This window comes from Convolutriloba macropyga, chromosome 3 (assembly GCF_964194025.1).
Source record: "Convolutriloba macropyga chromosome 3, txConMacr16.3, whole genome shotgun sequence".
In the NCBI taxonomy this organism is placed as follows: domain Eukaryota; kingdom Metazoa; phylum Xenacoelomorpha; order Acoela; family Convolutidae; genus Convolutriloba; species Convolutriloba macropyga.
In genome coordinates, this window is record NC_134470.1 from 26,874,225 (window position 1) to 26,894,913 (window position 20,689).

General features: G+C 37.9%; 2 protein-coding genes across 2 annotated transcripts in view; both read right to left on the reverse strand.

Moving 5' to 3' along the window:
- Positions 1-2,433: 2,433 nt before the first annotated feature.
- LOC142336966 (uncharacterized) lies at positions 2,434-4,629 on the reverse strand. The gene is made up of 3 exons (XM_075385963.1): positions 4,417-4,629; positions 3,378-3,524; positions 2,434-2,840 (listed from the first exon to the last, which is right to left on the reverse strand). The coding sequence occupies exons 1-3, from the start codon at positions 4,621-4,623 to the stop codon at positions 2,580-2,582; spliced, it is 615 nt and encodes a 204-aa protein (XP_075242078.1). The 5' UTR covers positions 4,624-4,629; the 3' UTR covers positions 2,434-2,579.
- Positions 4,630-6,079: 1,450 nt separating this feature from the next.
- The window catches only part of LOC142336587 (uncharacterized), a 64,734-nt gene continuing 50,124 nt past the window's right edge, over positions 6,080-20,689 (reverse strand). Inside the window, exons 3-4 of the mRNA XM_075385496.1 lie at positions 17,407-17,552; positions 6,080-6,306 (exon numbers count right to left, since the gene is read on the reverse strand). Of these exons, the coding sequence (XP_075241611.1) occupies positions 6,080-6,306; positions 17,407-17,552 (373 nt within the window). The remainder of the gene's footprint in view (positions 6,307-17,406; positions 17,553-20,689) is intronic.

Here is a 20,689-nt window from a genome sequence, read left to right on the forward strand (position 1 = left end):
TAGCTCTAATGGGCGTCAACTATGAATTGAAAAGCTCACCAGGAGAGCAGATACTCATGCAGATGCTTTGAGTAGAATGGATTTTGACGAAGACGAATCCGACAACGATGGAGTGTGCCTCGCAATAAATAACATCTACTTCGCTCAGAGTAAATTGGTAACCCAAGTTGCAATCAAAACTGAACTTGGAACAAACAGACTCTTCCAGGACATAATGAAACGAATCAAAAGTGGCCATTAGAAACAATGTTCAGAAACTGAAAAGGTTTCGAACAACACAAAGATGCACTGACTGTACACAATGGAATCATCTTCAGAGGTGTTGTTCCTTCCATTCCGCCCAAACTACGACACTTGGTTTTGGCAAAAGCGCATGAGACAAATCCTGGGAAGAATGCAACTGAGGCATCAGTCAGAATGATAGCATGGTGGCCTAGAATTACCCAGGACGTTCAACATTTTGTTAGAAAATGTAAGAATTGTCAAGTGAACAGGCTTAGCCTGGGAGAAACAGTCTCTGCGTGGCAAGAATCCGACCTTTGTGAACGTCTCCACATGGACTGAGGTTATGCTAAGGACCAAAGCAATATCTTAGTATTTGTTGATATGGCTTCTTGCTGGACAGAAGCTTTGCCCGCGGGAAATAGAGCATCAGAAACAGTTAAATTATATCTTAATCAAATGTTTGCAAGATTCGGAATGCCAAAAACTTTAGTATCAGATAATGGTCCTGAATTTGTAACTGGAGACCTTAAACAGTAGTGTGAATCGCTGGGAATTAAGAAAATGGAATCACCCGATTATCATTTAAGAGCTAATGGACTGGCTGAAAGAGCAGTTCAGACAGTGAAGCGGGCACTTCAACCATGGAGTCCCAATCTTGATGTGTCATTTGGAACATTCCTGCAAAGGGCATTGATGACACTTCGCAACACTTCAAGGACGAGGAGCATAACTCCAGTTGAACTCCTGTTGGGACGCAGAGTGAGACTACCAGCAATAGCAGATGTCGACTTGTGCGAACCCATTCTATTCAAGGCCAATGAAATGAAACAGACAGTTCCTGCTACCTTCATCATTAGGAAGGGCTTGAAAACATCTTTCATAAAGCCCGAAATCTTGACACGGACTATTCTAATGAGCGACAACCAAATTGCGAGGCTAGAAGAGGACAATGTGAAAGCGGAATCAGAAGTGGAGGAGACCAAATCTCAATCAGAAGCACAACTTCAGGACACAGATATGGGATGATCACAGCAGGATGAAGCCTTTGCAGCCACATCAGCCGCAGAGCACCAACAACCTAACCACCAGAGACAAAAAAAGACAAAAATAATTTTTGAAGCAAACTTGATTATGAAGTTTGCAAACTTCTAGGCACGCTAGTGTGATTCTACTTGTTTCCCCATGCGTCGTCGATCGCACTCTTGACTTTTATAATTCAGTCCAACAGTTCAGTTTTCTCAGCTCGTTAGGGCAAGAGGCCCACATTAGCTGTTACGTGTATAGTTGGAGCCTCAACTGCTCATTTTGCAAGTTTTCTCTTGAACCAACGCGAACACCACCCGACGGGGATAATTGAATTTTCATGGTTACCAGACTTGAATATTTTATAGATTAAAGCAACCTCTATTTCATGTAAAAGTATCTAATGAAAAAGTTGCAATTTTTTGTGTTTTAAAGACCTGAAACTCTGTAACACTATAACGGTTCTCTATTGAAACATAGGCACATCTACGTGTCGCGTAGGTGCACAAACATTTTGATAAAATTGACTAAATTTCACAATTGTTTACATGTTGAACTGGCCAAGATACGGTTTCTCTTGACGGACACTGCTCATAGCAAGAAAAAAGAGCAGTCGAGAAGTGCTACGTTAGCCCAATACAAATGTGATGGTTTCAAGGAAACATCAAGAAACGCAGAAGTTTTCTTTATTAAAGTTTCAAAGAACAAAAGAAGAACTCACTTGACGATCTTTGTTGTTATGTCGATAAGTAATGGTCACAAAGCTAAACTCAAACCTAATTTTGTTTTGGCGCTATCATTATCTTATTGACCTATCATTCATGTGTCAGAAGTAAATTCTCCCACCAACAGAAACCTGATTCTAAGATCCATTGACCTTCAACTAATGAACTCGATTGTACTTAGGCCATATATGATTCTCTTGAAATGTTGATGAAAATAGAAAATCAACTCCGGGATTCGGAACTAAGATCTATTCGCATGTCAATCAAGTAAAATATTTTTAGCTAATCTAATTTTTCTCTGTATATTTTCGCATAGATAACTACTATTAAAACGAGCTAATTTTTGTATAATTTCAGTTCCAATTTTAATTTAAAATTCAACTTATTGAATTCTTTTTGACCCGTGTTATCTTTATAACTATATTTTCAGTTCTATCCAAAAAGTCTGCAGTAAGACTAATTTGTTATTATATGTCAATTCATCCAGAGTATTTATTTTTCATTAATATAGTATTTTACAATATTTTCTAGGCCGCTATATGGTTAGACGCTGTCCATATTTTCCTTCCGTTTTAAATTTTCCATTTCATGGGCAGTGAAGCAATCTCACAGGCCAAGATAGTACACAAGAGCCCAAGCAGCCCCAAGCGTGCATATGTAGGTCCCCGTGACTACAACTGCTGTAGAACTCTTTTCCCCTACTAGAATCTCCTCGCCGAAGTTGGAAACTGTCCCTTTCATTCTGGGGGGAATATTTTGATCAGCTGCAATAGCTGTCTTGATTTTCTTGAATGCTCTCTTGTAGTCTCTATCTCCGTAATCAATTCCGGGTGTCATCTCAACCTCTATCTTCACTTCACCGATCACCTAAAGTTAGAACTGCTTCAAAAACTGTATCAGTAACCTATTTTTAACCACCTCTTATCACAGTTTTATGCAATTTTGGTTCATAATGTGGTTCCCTCGAAGTAACCTATAATCAGACAGACTCTCTAGCTTTCTGATAAGGCTATCCCAGGGCAGTGACTTGTGATTAGACTCTGTCAAGAAAACTGGCAAGACTTGTATTCGTTCGAACGGAGCTGTAATCTGGAAATCTCGAGCACAACCCCCCCATTTGTCAAAAATGATATGATCAGAAGTCGCTTTTTCTGGAATTTCAACCGGGTAACTCTCAGAGCAGTTTTGGAACTGTTTCGTTCCCTCGTCAACAAAGTTATTCCTTTGGGAAATTTGTGACAACAAATTGATTAAAATTTTTTGGTTGATTAAATTTTGTGTTGCGTTGAAAAATTTTAAAACAAACTCTTATGTTTGGAAGTATATATACATTGATATATACATTGTTTTCTGCTGCTGATGCTGCTTTTTCTCTTATTAGTTGAGAAAACGAACATATCTGACCATATTATCCTGTTTGTCGTCTGAGGTGGTGGTGATATTGCGAAGGGAGCATGCCCACACTCCATCCATGTTGGTCTTGATTCTATTGCACATCTCCACTGAGGCATCTTCCACATCCTGGTAGTCCTCCGAACCCCTTCTCAGATCCTGACATTTCATGCAAAACATTTAAACATTGGCTGACTTGGGTCTTTACAATTAATATTTCATAGTTAGATAACTTGCTTTATTAAGATCTTTTACTACATTACTGGCTTGCTGACAACGACCTCGAATGAATGACATTCTCTTCAGTGTTGTAACAAAGAAGAACATGAAAGATAATCTAGGTGACTCGCATGATTGTGTGGGTATAGCACAAACCATTCCCTCATTGATCCTCAACAATCCAAAAGTAAAAGGCTACTAAAATTAATGCAATTTGCACCTATAATGAACTAAAATTTGATAAAATTAGATAATACACGACCTAAACGCTCATTACAAAACCTTGCTAAGAATATGCAAGCACCAAGATTTCTTGGTGAGTGAACGAAAACCTTTTGGTAAGATTGTATCTAGATGGAGCAAAAAAGAATCTCGCAAGAGTCATGTTGCATTATGCGCCATCTTTCAAGATCTTGCATGATCTTAAAACAGCCGTTGGATATTCAAGAATCTTGCAAAATAACCTTCGATATTGCAAGACGCTTGAAAGATAAGTGTCAAAATCTTGGAAGAATTCTGAAATATAGGCGTCTGATTTCTTCAATGATTTCTCTTTGCAACGAAACATTTGTATTCCACTGCATCTATCATTTCATTTCTCGGTGACCCGTGTAAATTAATTGCCAAAGGCTCTTTTGGCCTGAAAAAGTTCAATCCATTTATGACTCAATCAGTCGGAAATCAGTCCTCTAATAATTTCCAGGCGAGAGCAGGATCTTGCATGAGGAATGCATATCTGGCAAAATCTTGCAAAATGATGGTTATCTTGCGAGCTCATTACAGCATGAGCCTTCAATTTTTGCCAAAGTTTTCCCGTATCATTTCAATTTACCACAACTCTATATCTAAAAAAATGAAACACTTCCTCCGGGTTGAATGATCCCACTTCGAATCGGAGAGTCTTCTTGTCCTTAACAGGAAGAGTGTTGCACTTGTCCTGGTCATTGCATAATTTGACTTTGACTGTGACCTCTTCTACCTGGACTTGTTCACTCTTCGTCACTTGCTTCAGACCATGCTCTATTAGTCCAGGCGTCATTGCAACCTTTGCTGAATCATAAACCCAAATTAAAACCGTATCAATTATAAACAAGATTAGATTATAGTTATAGGGTAGAGGTATATAAACTCTCATGGAAATAAGGCCCCATGGAAAAAGCCCGATGTTAACATTGTAACGGCTGCTCTCCTATCAAAGACAGGGAAAGCTTTAAACCACCCAGTTTGCGTTTCAGCTGTTTAAGATCTGTCCGATAATTAGATTTTCGCAGTTAACTTTTGTGAACTATATTATCGGCTATACTGCAATTACCGGTGCATTACTTGATACTTAATTGGTCCTCAATTCTAATCCTTCACATTTGCTGATTAACAAACTGCTTCGCGTGAAGCAAGTAAATTTCCAAAGTTTCACAAAACTAATTAGATGCGAAATTATGGGTGTTTCGATAAAATATATCAATCAACAAATGTCATGGAGGTATCACTTTAAGTCGCTATAAACGTTTGGTAAACCCACTCTCTGACATAGAACTAAATAACACTTGGCAGACTGCGTTAATGGAGCTATGTTTTCTCTTTTGTATCGTATCTCGGTACATAAGCAACAATTTTTAATAACTCAGCAAACAAAAGTAAATCTTGAGCAAGCTTGGCGGTAAAAAATATAGTGCCTTTTAAATGATAAAACGAAAGCAAATCAACTAATTGTGTTGAATGGTCTCTAAGAAATAACATAAAAAACTGAACTCAGATTTGATTTTTCTGAAATAACTCAATGAGCAGTTTTTGGTTCTCAAATGGCCTCAATTACAACAGTGTGAAAATAGGCTGGGTTTTTGTGTAGCCACTAAGAGAAATTGACTCTCCACTTTGTACAGATGTTCTCTTACTTCGGAAACTTGGTCCTCTGAAATAAAGTTTGAGAATATCAATTAAACTCGATTTTCAACAAGTCAAAGTTAGTTCGGCAGTGCAACCAATAAGATCATTTAGCGAAACAAACTTTTGGTAAGATTGTATCTAGAGAAAGCAAAAAAGAATCTTGCAAGAGTCGTGTTGCATTATGCGCCATCTTTCAAGATCTTGCCTGATCTTAAAACAGCCGTTGGATTTTCAAGAACCTTGCAAAATAACCGTCGATGTTGCAAGACGCTTGAAAGACAAATGTCAAAATCTTGGAAGAATTCTGAAATATAGGCGTCTGATTTCTTCAATGATTTCTCTTTGCAACGAAAAATTTGTATTCCACTGCATCTATCATTCCATTTCTCGGTGACCCGTGTAAATTAATTGCCAAAGGCTCTTTTGGCCTGAAAAAGTTCAATCCATTTATGACTAAATCAGTCGGAAATCAGTCCTCTAATAATTTCCAGGCGAGAGCAAGATCTTGCATGAGGAATGCATATCTTGCAAAATCTTGCAAAATGATGGTTATCTTGCGAGCTCATTAAAGCATGAGCCCTCAATTTTTGCCAAAGTTTTCCCATGACATTTCAAGTTACCACAACTCTATATCTAAAAAAATGAAACAATTCCTCCGGGTTGAATGATCCCACTTCGAATCGGAGAGTCTTCTTGTCCTTAAGAGGAAGAGTGTTGCACTTGTCCTGGTCATTGCATACTTTGATTTTGACTGTGACCTCTTCTACCTGGACTTGTTCACTCTTCGTCACTTGCTTCAGACCATGCTCTATTAGTCCAGGCGTCATTGCAACCTTTGCTGAATCATAAACCCAAATTAAAACCGTATCAATTATAAACAAGATTAGATTACAGTTATAGGGTAGAGGGATATAAACTCTCATGGAAATAAGGTCCCATGGAAAAACCCCGATGTTAACATTGTAACAACTGCTCTCCTATCAAAGACAGGGAAAGCATTAGACCACCCAGTTCGCGTTTCAGCTGTTTAAGATGTGTCCGATAATTAGATTCTCGGAGTTAACTTTTGTGAACTATATTATTGGCTATACTGCAATTACCGGTGCATTACTTGATACTTAATTGGTCCTCAATTCTAATCCTTCACATTTGCTGATTAACAAATTGCTTTGCGTGAAGCAAGTAAAATTCCAAAGTTTCACAAAACTAATTAGATGCGAAATTATGGGTGTTTCGATAATATATATCAATCAACAAATATCATGGAGGTATCACTTTAAGTCGCTATAAACGTTTGGTAAACCCACTCTCTGACATAGAACTAAATAACACTTGGCAGACTGCATTAATGGAGCTATGTTTTCTTTTTTATATCGTATCTCGGTACATAAGCAACAATTTTTAATAACTCAGCAAACAAAAGTAAATCTTGAGCAAGCTTGGCGGTAAAAAATATAGTGCCTTTTAAATGATAAAACGAAAGCAAATCAACTAATTGTGTTGAATGGTCTCTAAGAAATAACATAAAAAACTTAACTCAGATTTGATTTTTCTGAAATAACTCAATGAGCAGTGTTTGGTTCTCAAATGACCTCAATTACAACAGTGTGAAAATAGGCTCGGTTTCTGTGTAGCCACTAAGAGAAATTGACTTAGTTCGGCAGTGCAACCAATAAGATCATTTAGCGAAACAATTTACAGTAATAAATACAATAGAGCTCAAAGATAAATTGCGTTTTAAAACGCACTGTATGTCAATATTAGTTAATCGATTTGAAAAGTTTCAGCTGTTTTATGGTAATTTCTCATGCTTCTATCATGCCGCTAGTCACGTGATTTTACATTTCAAAGTGTATCGTTGATTGCCATGCAGGCAAAGCTGTCAACACAATCTGAACAATTTTCATAAGGTCATTTTTTCATGGTTAATTTGGTGTAAAAGGATATTTCTTTACTGTATAGAACGATTGTTGACTATTGTGTTCTAACAAATTTTTTCGTCGTGAACCAATCGTAAATAAACTGATGATGCAGTACTGATTTTGTAATAGTGAGGTGATTTGAGTTTGAATTTTAGCGTCACTTCATGTGTGATATTCATATTCACGCACTAATATTATTTCATAAATATGTTGTCAGAAAAGAACAAACCGATCGAATTTTATTTCTCATGCAACTCTAGCTCAACTGTTCAATTTGGCCTCACGTTCTTCATGCTCATCATGAGCTCCACCTCAATCAACCATTGAGCTTAAGGCGTAGCCCATGAGATATGGCCAAGTTCACATAAGCGAGGACTTATTTTCATATTCCAACTTGCAGTTTCTCCTATCTGATTTTGGGCAGGGTTTTCGTTAGTTTTTCCTTAATTGATAATTATCACGTCCAAAAAATATATTTATTCTGTGTTCTTTATTTACATTTTGCAATTGATGCAAGGTATTGCTGATTTTGTTTTTTTTTCATACTTGTGAAAAAGTATAAATGTAGAGTTCTCTCGATTTAAATTTCGAGCTTTTTGATGTCACTTGAGAACGTTTTAAACAGTCCCTTCGTTATTATGCACCATGGAAACAATTTTTCAATAAAACTCAGGGGAGTTAATCCAAAATTTATTAATTATTCAACTGGCAGAAACTCTCCCTAGTCCTAAAAACAACTGTTGCACAGATAACCTGTAGTAACTTTTCTTGCCTTGCTTGTAAAACGTTTTATAATGCAAATAAAGTTTTGTAATGCAAAAACAGCTTTACAACGCCTATATTACTCGCACTTATCACTGTTTTTTGCTATAATTGTTAGCATGTTAATTAAGCATAAATGAAAGAGAACAATATTGGTAAACACTTACATGAAAAGTCCAGATTACAAATTGCGAGTTCATCTCAAATTTGGCATTCTTGAAAGCAATAATTTTTTTCCCAATTGGTTATGATCCAAATATCATGTTTTTTGATAGTTCAGTTCGCATTTCAAACGTTGCGTAGTTCACCAATTGGCTAAATCATCTTTATTGCCCATTATTTGTAACGGAATTTCCCAATACACTTTGGGGCCGTTTCCCATTTTTGTGCAATTTGAAAACAAATTTGAGGAGAGTTGCATGGTTGTGATTGGTGGCGTCAGGTGTCTGATATTGTCCTCTGATGTTGTTTAAAAAGCATCAAAAATCTTGTAATACGATTTTTCAATTGGCAGCAATAGCAACCTTGAATATTAAACCAGAGAAAATATCTCATCGTTGCAAGGTGAACATATTTATTTTATAGGCGATTTTCAATTTCTTGTTCATTTGATATATGACAGTTTTGCATCGCAATTTTAGATCAGTAGCAGTTCACTTACGCGGAGCCATTACAAATACCGAGATTGAGGTGGTAGAAATATTAACCTTCTGCTCAAGACAATAATTGGCCTTGATCAGACAATTAATCCCGCAAAAATTAGCCATTATTTGAATTAGCGAAATAGTTTGACAAAACGCATTCCTGTTTCTCTTCTTCGGCACTGTGTAATTTATCGCGACTATGACTCGACATCTTAGATATTTCGAGACTGCCGAAACTGTGTGGCTATGACATTCTCAGATGATTCGTACCCCGATTATAACATCAGAAAACAGCGAGAAGGTGGGCCTGTTTTCTAAATGTGCGAGCTGTCAGAAATCATAGCAAAATTACGAAGAAATTTCACCGTTTGATTGAATAGTGAGATTTTTTGCAAATTAATGGGCTTGAACTTCGGTTTTATCTTACAATACTGGTTTTTATTGATTATTCAACCGGCTGTTTTTATTTGATTAATTGAGTGCTTCAATTTGAGGTATACAAAACTGAGGAATTCAGAGCTGCGTCAAAAAGTGTTCCAATAAAAATTCAATGAGCGAACAACACAACTCAATCTTGTTAGAGTTTTAAGCGCAAGTTTTTTTTCAGCTAAACGTTCTTTGCTAAATTTAAAAATCATCAATAATATCAACGAAGAATCTTAGATGTAACATTATCAGTTAGATGCAAAACTCGGGTACATATATCTGATTAAAAATTACATTCTTAAAGTAGACATGTGGGGCGTCACTCCGCGCTCATCAAGTTTTGCGTGCAATTCAGACTTCACCGTATTCAGCTTTGCAAAGTGGCTGATCTTTAGATCAAAAGCACTACTGTAGAATTTTGTACTTTGCTTAGGCTGACTAGCTGGGGACCGACTAGCGCCCAAAACTCTAACAAATTGAAAGGGGTGTTTTGATGGCTCTCGGACCTCTATCGGACGGTTATTGTCCCCACGCTGCTCTTGTCGGCTGTAAGAAACTCTAGTTGGAATAACGGATTGATTCGAGTATCAAATAACATCAAATAGATATACAAGAAATGTAAAAGATCTCAAAATCAAATCAATAATCAACCAGATCTTTATTATAAAAGATGGTTCACAACTTTAACCAAATTCACCACTAAAGCGCTAATATTCTCTAACTCTACAAGCTCTCCATCAAGCCGCTTGATCTAGATGCGGTTCATTGGTGTTCTCAAGCGTTCTAATTTTCAAGCGCACAAACCGGTGTTCTGGTTTCCAATCGCTCAAACCGGTTTTCTGGTTTTATCAAGTCAATTCAACTCCCTCAACGATGTTTTTGTTATCACAACTTCTATACAGGTCAACTCCTGAGCTGCAGCTGTGTTATGGTTGTGTTTTGGTCATGCCATGGTTCTACTCCTAAGTAACTTATCAAGCAACAACGTACAAGAATGATCAAAACAAAAAAATCTTTTCACTTCACATTATGGACCACATTAGAAAGGCTTTTCTTACGTAAAGTTTGTTATGACTTCAAAAGAACAATTGAATGATCTCAACGCCTTCTTTATACATTGCTGACTTCTATTCAAGCTATTCAAACTAACACAAAAGCCGTATCAGACTTAGGACGCTACCAATTAATCAATCGGTCAAACTATGAACTAAAGAATCTAAGCCTTATTTGGAAGTCTAAAGTTCCCCCCATGGTATCTCTAAAAAAAATTCCCTAGAATTGACAACAGCGGAACTTGCCTCAAGATATGCACTAACTCCCTACCAAGTTCGATCACACTGAGGTAAATACCGGATGATAACTAACTCTTATAAATTCGGGCCCCCTCAGAAAACCAACATTGCACCCCCTCAATTCCTAAGTCGGCCTTTTTTTGTTCCATAAAAGTCTGGTTTGTCAAATGACATTGAATTGCACGCCAACAGTCTTACTAACAATTTGATGGTAACCAATTTTCGAAATTCAAGTTGTATCCATTTTTATTGCGACATTTTTGTGACAAAAGTAGGATTTACCAAATTCTACACTCCTCCCTTCTATAATTTCTAAAACTGGCATTTGACTTAAATCTTAACTAAGCTTAATCTTAAAAAAATTATCAGGTTGTCTTGTTCTTACATCTAGTCTCACTTATCAGCAGATTTTGCTTCTTGCATACCTTACTTTTTCTATAACTAAATCCTCAACACATCACAGCAGATTTATTCGCCTAACGTAAGCCTAATAGACCAGTTTGTGAACCATCGCTATCTACCTTTAAGCATCAGTACATCAACGTTGAAATCTAGAACTTATACCAAATTTACAGCATATGAATTCAAATCAACAATTAAGGCTGAAACTACTAGAAGGATTATACAAATTAGAAAATTGTCTCTGTATATAGATATAACACATATAACAACTAATAAAGAGGCAATTCAATAGCAATCTCTGTTACGTCTTATCTTCAAAACAACCGATTAGTTGAACCATCGAAACTTTTCATCATTTCACCGGACAGCTTACCAAAAATTCTCCTTCAAACAATTTCGGTAACTCCAAATTCAATTAAATTGATCCAACTCACCTATGTAAAAGTACTTCGAGGTTTGTTATATACAACTAGCTTATTCTACACAATATTCACAAACCAAGTTTCTGTGTTTAACCACAGATACTCTATACACCCTCTACCAGTTACAGTTTTGTAATAAAGTATTTACCAATTATTTCACCACATAAACAAACTTTGCACCATTAACCAATTCTTCGGACTTACTTTAGCACTCTACCGAACAATGATTAGACACAGAAACTAATTTTAAACACAATAATAGGATACCAAAATAAAAGAAGCTATCCTGCTGAAGATTACGAAACCGACTGTACTTCAAATCTTTCTTCCTTCGATGCTTGAAAGAATGTCCGCCCATCTCCTCATTGGACCGCCATCTATTATCTGGAGGTCTCCTCCTCCAACACCATCTCTTCATCAGCTTCAGCCTGCTCCATCTCGCCTTCCGACTTGCCTGAAGCCACATTGTCCCTCGTGACATCGAGTCTCGACAACTGCTGAAACAGAATCCTCTCTGACGGAACTCTTCCCTTCTGCTGTGGACGTCGCCTATCGATCTCATCATCTCATAATGCAAATCGACTACTGACTGAGGCTCCCGTCATCTGCTGTACACTACATCACTTGTGCTATCAACTTGTGGGTACCACACAATAGGCATTGAATCAACCTCCTCGCTTCTGCTTCCAAAGTCGTTTGAAGACCCCAAAGAAACGGGATAACTTTCTTTCCGAGGACCGTGGCCCTGATTAACACAATTATATGCCACTCCCATTCGGAACCACAGGTCATCAGAGTCTCTTTCAACCATCCACACATTGTTCTGCCTTATCTCTCCCTTATTAATTCTCTGAATTTCCTCTGTAACATCCACTCCTGTAGTCAATTGGGGGTCTGCATATATGTCCTCCACTCTATCTGAAGTCATGCCATTAACAGATCCTGATTGTTCTAAGGAACCCCCTGCTTCACTGCCAAGAGTAGACCGAAAGTCCAGCTCCTCGGTTGCGATCAACTTCTCTGTTACCTTAGTACTGTAAATCAGCTGAGGGCTCGAACTTCTAATTTGACTTACTTGCCCGTTTGTTCGCTCATTAGTTGCTAAGTCCTCTGGTGAACTGCAACATTTACTCTCTTCTGCTGACACTTGACCACAACTCCTGGATCCCAAGTCCTCACAACATGAGCCGCGTAATTCAGCTGATTGCTCACTGCGACTTGAGTCAGCCTCCATTCTGCATTTCCTCCCTCTCAGATTTCGCTTTCTAACACCGCTTTCGAAGTTTTCTAGCCGCTTCTTATAGAATTTTGTGTACTGACTTCCAAAATCTACCCTCTTTCGCCTAGCCTTTCTTGGTTGGCCCAAATTTCGTTCTTGACTTGACCATTGAAAAGAAAAACTTTCTCTTAAGTCTTTTTGGCTTTTCAAAAAGAACTGCTCCAAAGCTCTCAAAATGTTCTCGACCAAAAACACTTCAGCTGTTCTCCAGTTGTTATGACAAGTTAAGACAATCAGGTTTTCTCTAAAAATTGGGGTAGTCAAGAAAACCTAGTTTACATGGGTGCCGGATTGGCGCGGAGTATCCTTCTCCCGAACCGGGACAGTCTCCCCTCCATCCTCTTCTTCTGGCCACGCGTCTTCAACTCTAGACAAGTTCCTTTCCAGTCGGGCCCATAGATCGGACCTACTGAAGCACGACTGGTTCTCAACACCCAATGTACGATTATGGCTTCTCTGAATTTCTTGACATTCCTCAGAAACAGGCCTGTAGGCAACCATCACTCACTTATGGTGAACAGTTGTTTTTATAGTGTCATTAACTGAACAAACCTCAAATCCTTCTATTACTTCAGTGAAACTGGAGAGTTGATGCCGATCTCTGGTGGAAATCGCTACAATCATACGCTCTGAAGGAATCTCTGATGAGTTTTCCCATTCGAACTCAGCTACTCTAGCTAAGGACAGCCTTTGTAATCTATATTCACCTGAACTGTTCCCTGGATGTAACACTGAAACCACTGAAGGACAATTATCAGCGCCTTGAACATAGTCAGCTTTAGACGTGCCAGATCCATTAACTTCCAGAACCCCTGTTGTTTCCCAGCAGGAGTCTACTTCGCAACCCCTCGAAAGAACTTGAATCCTATTTCGTCTATTCAAATTTTTGGGACTCCGGAATACGCTCCTATCTTTTTCAAACTGCCCGTGTACTAGTTTCTAACTCTGCCTTAAACTCCTTAACCACTGCATCCCCTTGTAGATTCACAACTGCACACAGCTTTGGCCATTCCCCTTTTAAGTCACACGGACTGTCACTCCGCTGATCTTGTCCAAAAATTTCTCCAGTTTTATTTGTTCGTGAGTCTGTACATTGCCAGGGTCCAGAACTAACGCTTGCGGGGCAAATGGAACCATTACCTTTCTCTCTGATTTTATTTTCGTTTCGAAAAGACTCCTCTTCATCTCTACTAGATACACAACCCCTTCTCTCAACTACACACGGGACTTCTTCAATTACAGTGTCAATCTCTTCATTCCAAGTAGCTCTAAGATAGTCTTCAGCTAGGCTTTCTGCAGAAGTTTTTTGATTGGATTCTATCTCTCGCATATCAACTTCACAGCCTCCTACTAGAGACAAAAACTCAGGTGACAAGAGATCTAAGCAGTCGCTGTTCTTCTCTTGAGTACAAACAGCCAACTCATTCTGTTCAGAGCGAAACTCAACTTCCTCATCTTCACTGCCCCCATTGCCAGATTCGCTATTGGGAAAGCAGTCATAACCTCCATTGTTCGCTGAAGAGTTGTCAACGTAATAGACAAAACCTTCAGGCCTAACTACTTTCTCCAACTTTGACAAAAATTTTTCCCTATTCTCCTCCTGTAGTCTTCTCTGTTCTTTGCTCTCTATATCAACGCGGGTCAGCGTCTCACGGCGCTTCCTTTCCTCTTCTTGCTTTTCAACTCGTGACTCTAACTCTCTATCCTCCGATCTTTTTCCTGCATCAAAGTTTTTTCATTGTTCAGCTCTATTACAAGCATTTTCTTTTCCTCGACACGCTTCTTCATCAAAAGTTTCAAATGTCTCCTCTTCGAACTCCGTAGAAGCAATATTTGTCTCGAGCCATTCACTGGGGATAACAATTATTTCCTGTCTAGTTCGTTGATTGTATCGATACTTAATACCTACTTGCTCTTCTCCCAACATACTCAGATCTAATTGTTCTGCTTGCTCCTCACTCAACTGAAGCGATTCTATCACGTTCTGGAGGTTCTCCCTCATTGCTTCATCTTGGCTACTACATTCTGTTCCCACTAAATCCGAACCAACTTCACAAAGCTCAGAATTTTCATCTGAGTTTTCGTTTAAGGAGTATATTATCCTGCCTTCTGCTTGACTTTTCTCACTTTCCGCTTCTTCTTCCGTTACATTTCTTCCCCTACTTCTCCTACTATCCGTATGATCACAATTTTCACCTTTATTAAAGATAGTCTCTCGTCAATGATGTCAAAGTATTGTCCTAACGACATTACCACTTCACCAGTTTCCGAAAACCAGAATCTGAATGGCCAACCCGAAACCGCTTGCAACGCCCATCCTCTTAATAGACCAAGCATTGACAAAATAGCTAGATCGTCACTCATTTGTGAAACGTCTACAACGTCAAGGTAGTACAACTTCCATTCTTCCCACTTCGGAAACCTTTCCGACGGAAAATACTCTACAAAAGGGAACGCACTCCAATCCATGTTTACTAAATAATTATGTTTTTCTTTTCCCCTCTCCGCTTATTAGTGGTGTTCCTCAACTCTAACTCTTCGACTCTGTCCAGCAGTCCTCTCTCTCTCTCTCTGAGAAGATCCCTTAGCCTCTCACTCTAAGCCCAGTTCCTCCTCTCCTATCAGTAACTACTGTTCCTTTAACCTGACTTAATCTCCTTTGCCAATCTTAACTGAAATCTTGCTGCTGTTGAACCAACACTGGCCTACTTTGCGAACTTCTTTTTGCTCTCTCCCTCAGAGTCAAACTCTCAAACTCGTGTTCCTCCAGTTTGAAAAGAGAACAAAAACCGCGTGGAAAATCCCTCGCCCTCAAATCTAATCTCTCTATACTCTACTCTATACTCACCAAACCTTACACACGCAACTGCACTTGTCAAACACCAGCTTGCCAACTTCCTGTTTCAAGCTCTCGATACTCTGAACTGGCCCTCTTCTTCTCAAGGAAGCCTAACAATGACAGTCTTGAATAACTTGCTCTCACTTAGCTTTTCTCTCTTTAGACTACCTCCATTTCTCACTTCTCTCTCTTTACCATGCCTCACAAATCTCTTGATCTTGGCCAAGGCCCTGTAACAACCTTCTTATAAGAAAGCCGATACTCTACTCAATTCGCTGTACAAACTCAGTCTCACGCAACTTACGCTCTTGACTAAGTCAAAACTCAATCTCTTCTAGTCTCAAGGAAAGCTAAATGTTAACAATACCAACAGTCGAACACCAACTCGACCGAAAACTGTTCTGCACACTTGCACTCTATCTTTCAATCAAGCTCGAACGTGACTCTTTCCTCGGGTTTCTCTTTTTCCTTCACTTGTTGCCACACAAGTCAATTCTCCTTCCTCTCTTGTTGTTCGCACTTGCAAAGTCCACTATTGTTCAACTGCAACCACCACAGCCGCCAAACAACTCCAACCGCCAAGAAGTCTCGAGATGGCCCACCCAGGAGCGTCACTGTAGAATTTTGTACTTTGCTTAGGCTGACTAGCTGGGGACCGACTAGCGCCCAAAACTCTAACAAATTGAAAGGGGTGTTTTGATGGCTCTCGGACCTCTATCGGACGGTTGTTTTGTCCCCACGCTGCCCTTGTCGGCTGTAAGAAATTCTAGTTGGAATAATGGATTGATTCGAGTAATCAAATAACATCAAATGGATATACAAGAAATGTAAAAGATCTCAAAATCAAATCAATAATCAACCAGAGTTTTATTATAAAAGATGGTTGACAACTTTAACCAAATTCATCACTAAAGCGCTACTATCCTCTAACTCTACAAGCTCTCCATCAAGCCGCTTGATCTAGATGCGGTTGATTGGTGTTCTCAAGCGTTCTAATTTTCAAGCGCGCAAACCGGTGTTCTGGTTTCCAATCGCTCAAGCCGGTTTTCTGGTTTTATCAAGTCAATTCAACTCCCTCAACAATGTTTTTGTTATCACAACTTCTATACAGGTCAACTCCTGAGCTACAGCTGTGTTATGGTTGTGTTTTGGTAATGCCATGGTTCTACTCCTAAGTAACTTATCAAGCAACAACGTACAAGAATGATCAAAACAAAAGAATCTTTTCACTTCACATTATGGACCACATTAGAAAGGCTTTTCTTACGTAAAGTTTGTTATGACTTCAAAAGAACAATTGAATGACCTCAACGCCTTCTTTATACATTGCTGACTTCTATTCAAGCTATTCAAACTAACACAAAAGCCGTATCAGACTTATGACGCTACCAATTAATCAATCGGTCAAACTATGAACACAAGAATCTAAGCCTTATTTGGAAGTCTAAAGTTCCCCCCATGGTATCTCTAAAACAAATTCCCTAGAATTGTCAACAGCGGAACTTGCCTCAAGATATGCACTAACTCCCTACCAAGTTCGATCACACTGAGGTAAAAACCGGATGATAACTAACTCTTATAAATTCGGGCCCCCTCAGAAAACCAACATTGCACCCCCTCAATTCCTAAGTCGGCCTTTTTTTGTTCCATAAAAGTCTGGTTTGTCAAATGACATTGAATTGCACGCCAACAGTCTTACTAACAATTTGATGGTAACCAATTTTCGAAATTCAGGTTGTATCCATTTTTATTGCGACATTTTTGTGATAAAAGTAGGATTTACCAAATTCTACAACTACCAGCAAGATGATTTATCAGAAATTACTGACAGATCTTACACGATAAAAATTTTCAGAACACTGGGGTTAAATTATATTTGAGAAAAAATTATCTACGTGCTTATCTTAACTCTAATAACTTTTTTTGGTGACAAAACTACCCTCAACTGACCAGCGTTTATGACAGCCTCAGTGGCGTCATCGTTAAGCATTTTGTTCATAGGCATCAGCATCACACAAGACAGACTGACGTTCTTCTCTTCCTGTCCAGATGAAGAGGGAGGGTAGAACGTGTTCATCTCAATCGACACACAAAACCTGACAATAGAACAAGAGCTCAAACAGCAGCTTAGTGGTTCCTTGAGCTTACTTAAAAACACAAAACGTTTTAATGCCTAATTGGATGTAATCTCTGCTGAGAAACTTTCAAAATATTTCCTATCATGCAAGATTCTTTCATGCGTCTGAAGAAACAAGTTCTTTTCTATCATCAAGTAATCGTGTTCTTTCATGGTGACAATAAATTTCAGTTTAACAAAATTTTCTACAAAATTTTTTTTAAAGATTAGTAAGATAACTTGGCATTGTCCATAGCAACGTTGTTTGCATAGCAATTAAAGAAGCGATTGCACGCCAGTTAAAATTGTTTGCTCAAATTACGCCGGGGTATTACAGATCACACAGTAAATGATCTCTTTGCCCGTCTAACTTGATAGAGGATACATACAACAATTTGAAGCCAAAGATATCTGACTAAGACCTGTTTGTGCCAAAAATCTCAATTTAAAGTTCAATAAGGGGCTGAAAGAGATAATTAACAAATGAAATGATTAAATAAACTAGTGTTTTAATTTCCAGTGGCTCGGGTTGAGCTGTTTGTTTCTAGTTCTAAGTGTTCAGAGCCTCCGTTACTGTTGTCGATAAATTTCCTGATAACACTGAAAATAACACGGCCATGTCATCAACATTGATGCCCAGTGGATTATTGCCCATATGCGCACTAATTACCATCTGTGCCCGATACTGATTCGACATGGTTAAGAAAAGTCATGCAAGTACTCAGCCATAACAACATCAGAAATCATGAAGAACAGTCGATTTAACAAAAACTCAAAACTCAAAACTGTGATAAATTTATGCTAAACCATTGTAAGTACTCCTTTATTAATTCAATAATCAAATCAATCTCACAAAGTTTCTAAGGCGGCCAATCTAACAAATCAGAAAAGACATTTCCTATTTTAGGTGTATTGGTGTTGATCTTTTTTGTTATGTCTGCTCAGTTTGTTAGAAAAAGTTTGGAAAGATTTCATTACCCTCGGTTTCCGACAATCTGCTGGGTGTTGATAACGCCAAAGGTATGGAAAATAAAGAGTTGCAATTATGCATAGAAACAATAAAAATGCGGCTGTAGAAAACCTTGAGGATGAGGAACAAATCTATGCAAATTACAAACGTTTTCTAAAGGCATGATAAGAAAAAAATAGTGAGGAAAATATAAATAACGGGCATGATGTTAATTGATATCCGAGAAGAGGAGATGAAAAAATAGTCCATATAGTTGACTAGAAGAGGAACGGGAGGATATCAGGAACTGATATTAAGATCAATATTTATTGAATTGATTGAGTGGCTAGCGTTGGCCAGGGATTATTGGGGTCAATAGGTGTTTTACATAATGGGTCCTTAAATTGTTTCATTGGTAAAACAATTACAACAAACAATTTTCAAGAGAAGTGATGTTTTAAATTGTTAGTTTTGATAGGTGGAATTGAGTTTCTTGATTCCTTTGCAAGAATCACGCTGGAAAAAGCGACAGTACCTTACGGTATAACTAAGTATAACACAAATGGGGCAACCAGATTTTTCCCGGTATTTTAGTAGTTCATTACCAAAGGGAGTACAACAATAGCGAGATGGCGTGCCTTTAGAGGTTTATATAATGTCTTAAAAGTGCTGCATGGGAAATAACAAATAATTAGTTGTTAGGAGAGCTCTCTGGCCGAGAATCCAAGATTACTGCAAAATTGTTTCCCATGACAAATGGAATTCCTCGAATAGAGGATGATTTTTGTTGACAATGACCTATGTTTGTTGGGAGTAGCGGTTTTATGTCCATTAATTCAACAGGGATATATCAGTGGGTAAGATCTTTTTCAGTGAAAAAGCTTTGAACTTCTTTATGTGCTGGTGACAAAAATGTACTTTATTTGATTGCTGATGCTCAACCAAAGTTAGTAATTGTGAAAACTGGCGCCACTAAAATGATTATAGCCAGTTTGTTAATGGTACAAACCAAAAAGTTTGCGCAAAAATTCATGAAAATTGAATGTAAGTACACCTAATTGATAAAATATTATATGTTTAATCATGTGTACGTTGAAATGATGGCTAAGAAAAAGTTTTGTGTGTTATACCGTTCTTTTTAAATAAAAAGAAAAATTCTTAAGTTTCATGTTAATTATAGACTTACGAAAGTTTTCGAGCTGGACAGGAAAAGGTTTTTCTAGATCGATGATGACAAGCAAAAAGTCTCAATACTTCACTCTGATCCCGAATATATTGTTTCCTTGTGTACCATCTCAAGAATCAATAAGATGGATTATTATGGATTATTATGCAATTCTCGATCTCCTAATTGGGGTTCTGGTGAAGCATTTTACAAATGAGTTTTTTTCCACGAGCAACTGGATAAGATAAAATGCATAATAATAGGTCTAAGTTGAAAAGAATTGTCTTTTTTAGTGGTAAATAGATTTGTAAGAGATGGCCAGCAGGCGGAAATTAGTGATAAATGAATGGAGCCGTCAATTTATGTTCTCAAGTACCCAAAATAAGGTTTTGAAATAAAGATTGGCTAATTGTTCTCAGTAATCTAAACAATTGTACTTGTATTTTGATACGCAAAAATCGAGGTAGGTTTTCCCCAATCGGTGGCCTATGATTCATAAAAACGTTTTAATTTATAGGAAAAATCACTTTTTCTCTGTTTGTAATAATTAATGATAAATAAAATGTATGACAAAGAGTAAAGATGGGTTTGTCTGTACAACAGCAAGACTTTGAAGTGCAAAAATTTCGGTTTACTTAAAAAATCGGGAGGACATTTGTTTATATAAATATTTTGGGGAGTGTACTCAAAACAACTGCGGTGTAATCAGAAAGATACTTTATAGCTAAAAGCAAAAGTGGTTATAGATCTTCATTGATAGATTTGAGTTGGTTAGATGAATCATTATTTGAAAGAACAGTCGGTAAATTAATTAAGTTCAATGACGCTAAATAAGAAAAACAATACCAGCAGGATTTTTTCGAACCAGTTTTATTGCTGCAAGCCTGCCAAGCATCTCAAAATTCGAAAGCTAAATTTAATAGAGGGTTTAGTTTTTCTTGTTCATGTAAAGTTTTTTATTATTTCATTAAATGATCTCAGAGAGTTTCGAAAGAGATGAAGC

Excerpts from the sequence above, each read along its gene's own strand:
- LOC142336966 (XM_075385963.1), bottom strand. The coding sequence starts at position 4,623 with ATGACGCCTGGACTAATAGAGCATGGTCTGAAGCAAGTGACGAAGAGT. Across the intron at positions 3,525-4,416 it reads TTTTTAGATATAGAGTTGTG|GATCTGAGAAGGGGTTCGGA; the intron begins GTAAATTGAAAT and ends ATGAAATGTCAG. Across the intron at positions 2,841-3,377 it reads ACGACAAACAGGATAATATG|GTGATCGGTGAAGTGAAGAT; the intron begins GTCAGATATGTT and ends TTCTAACTTTAG.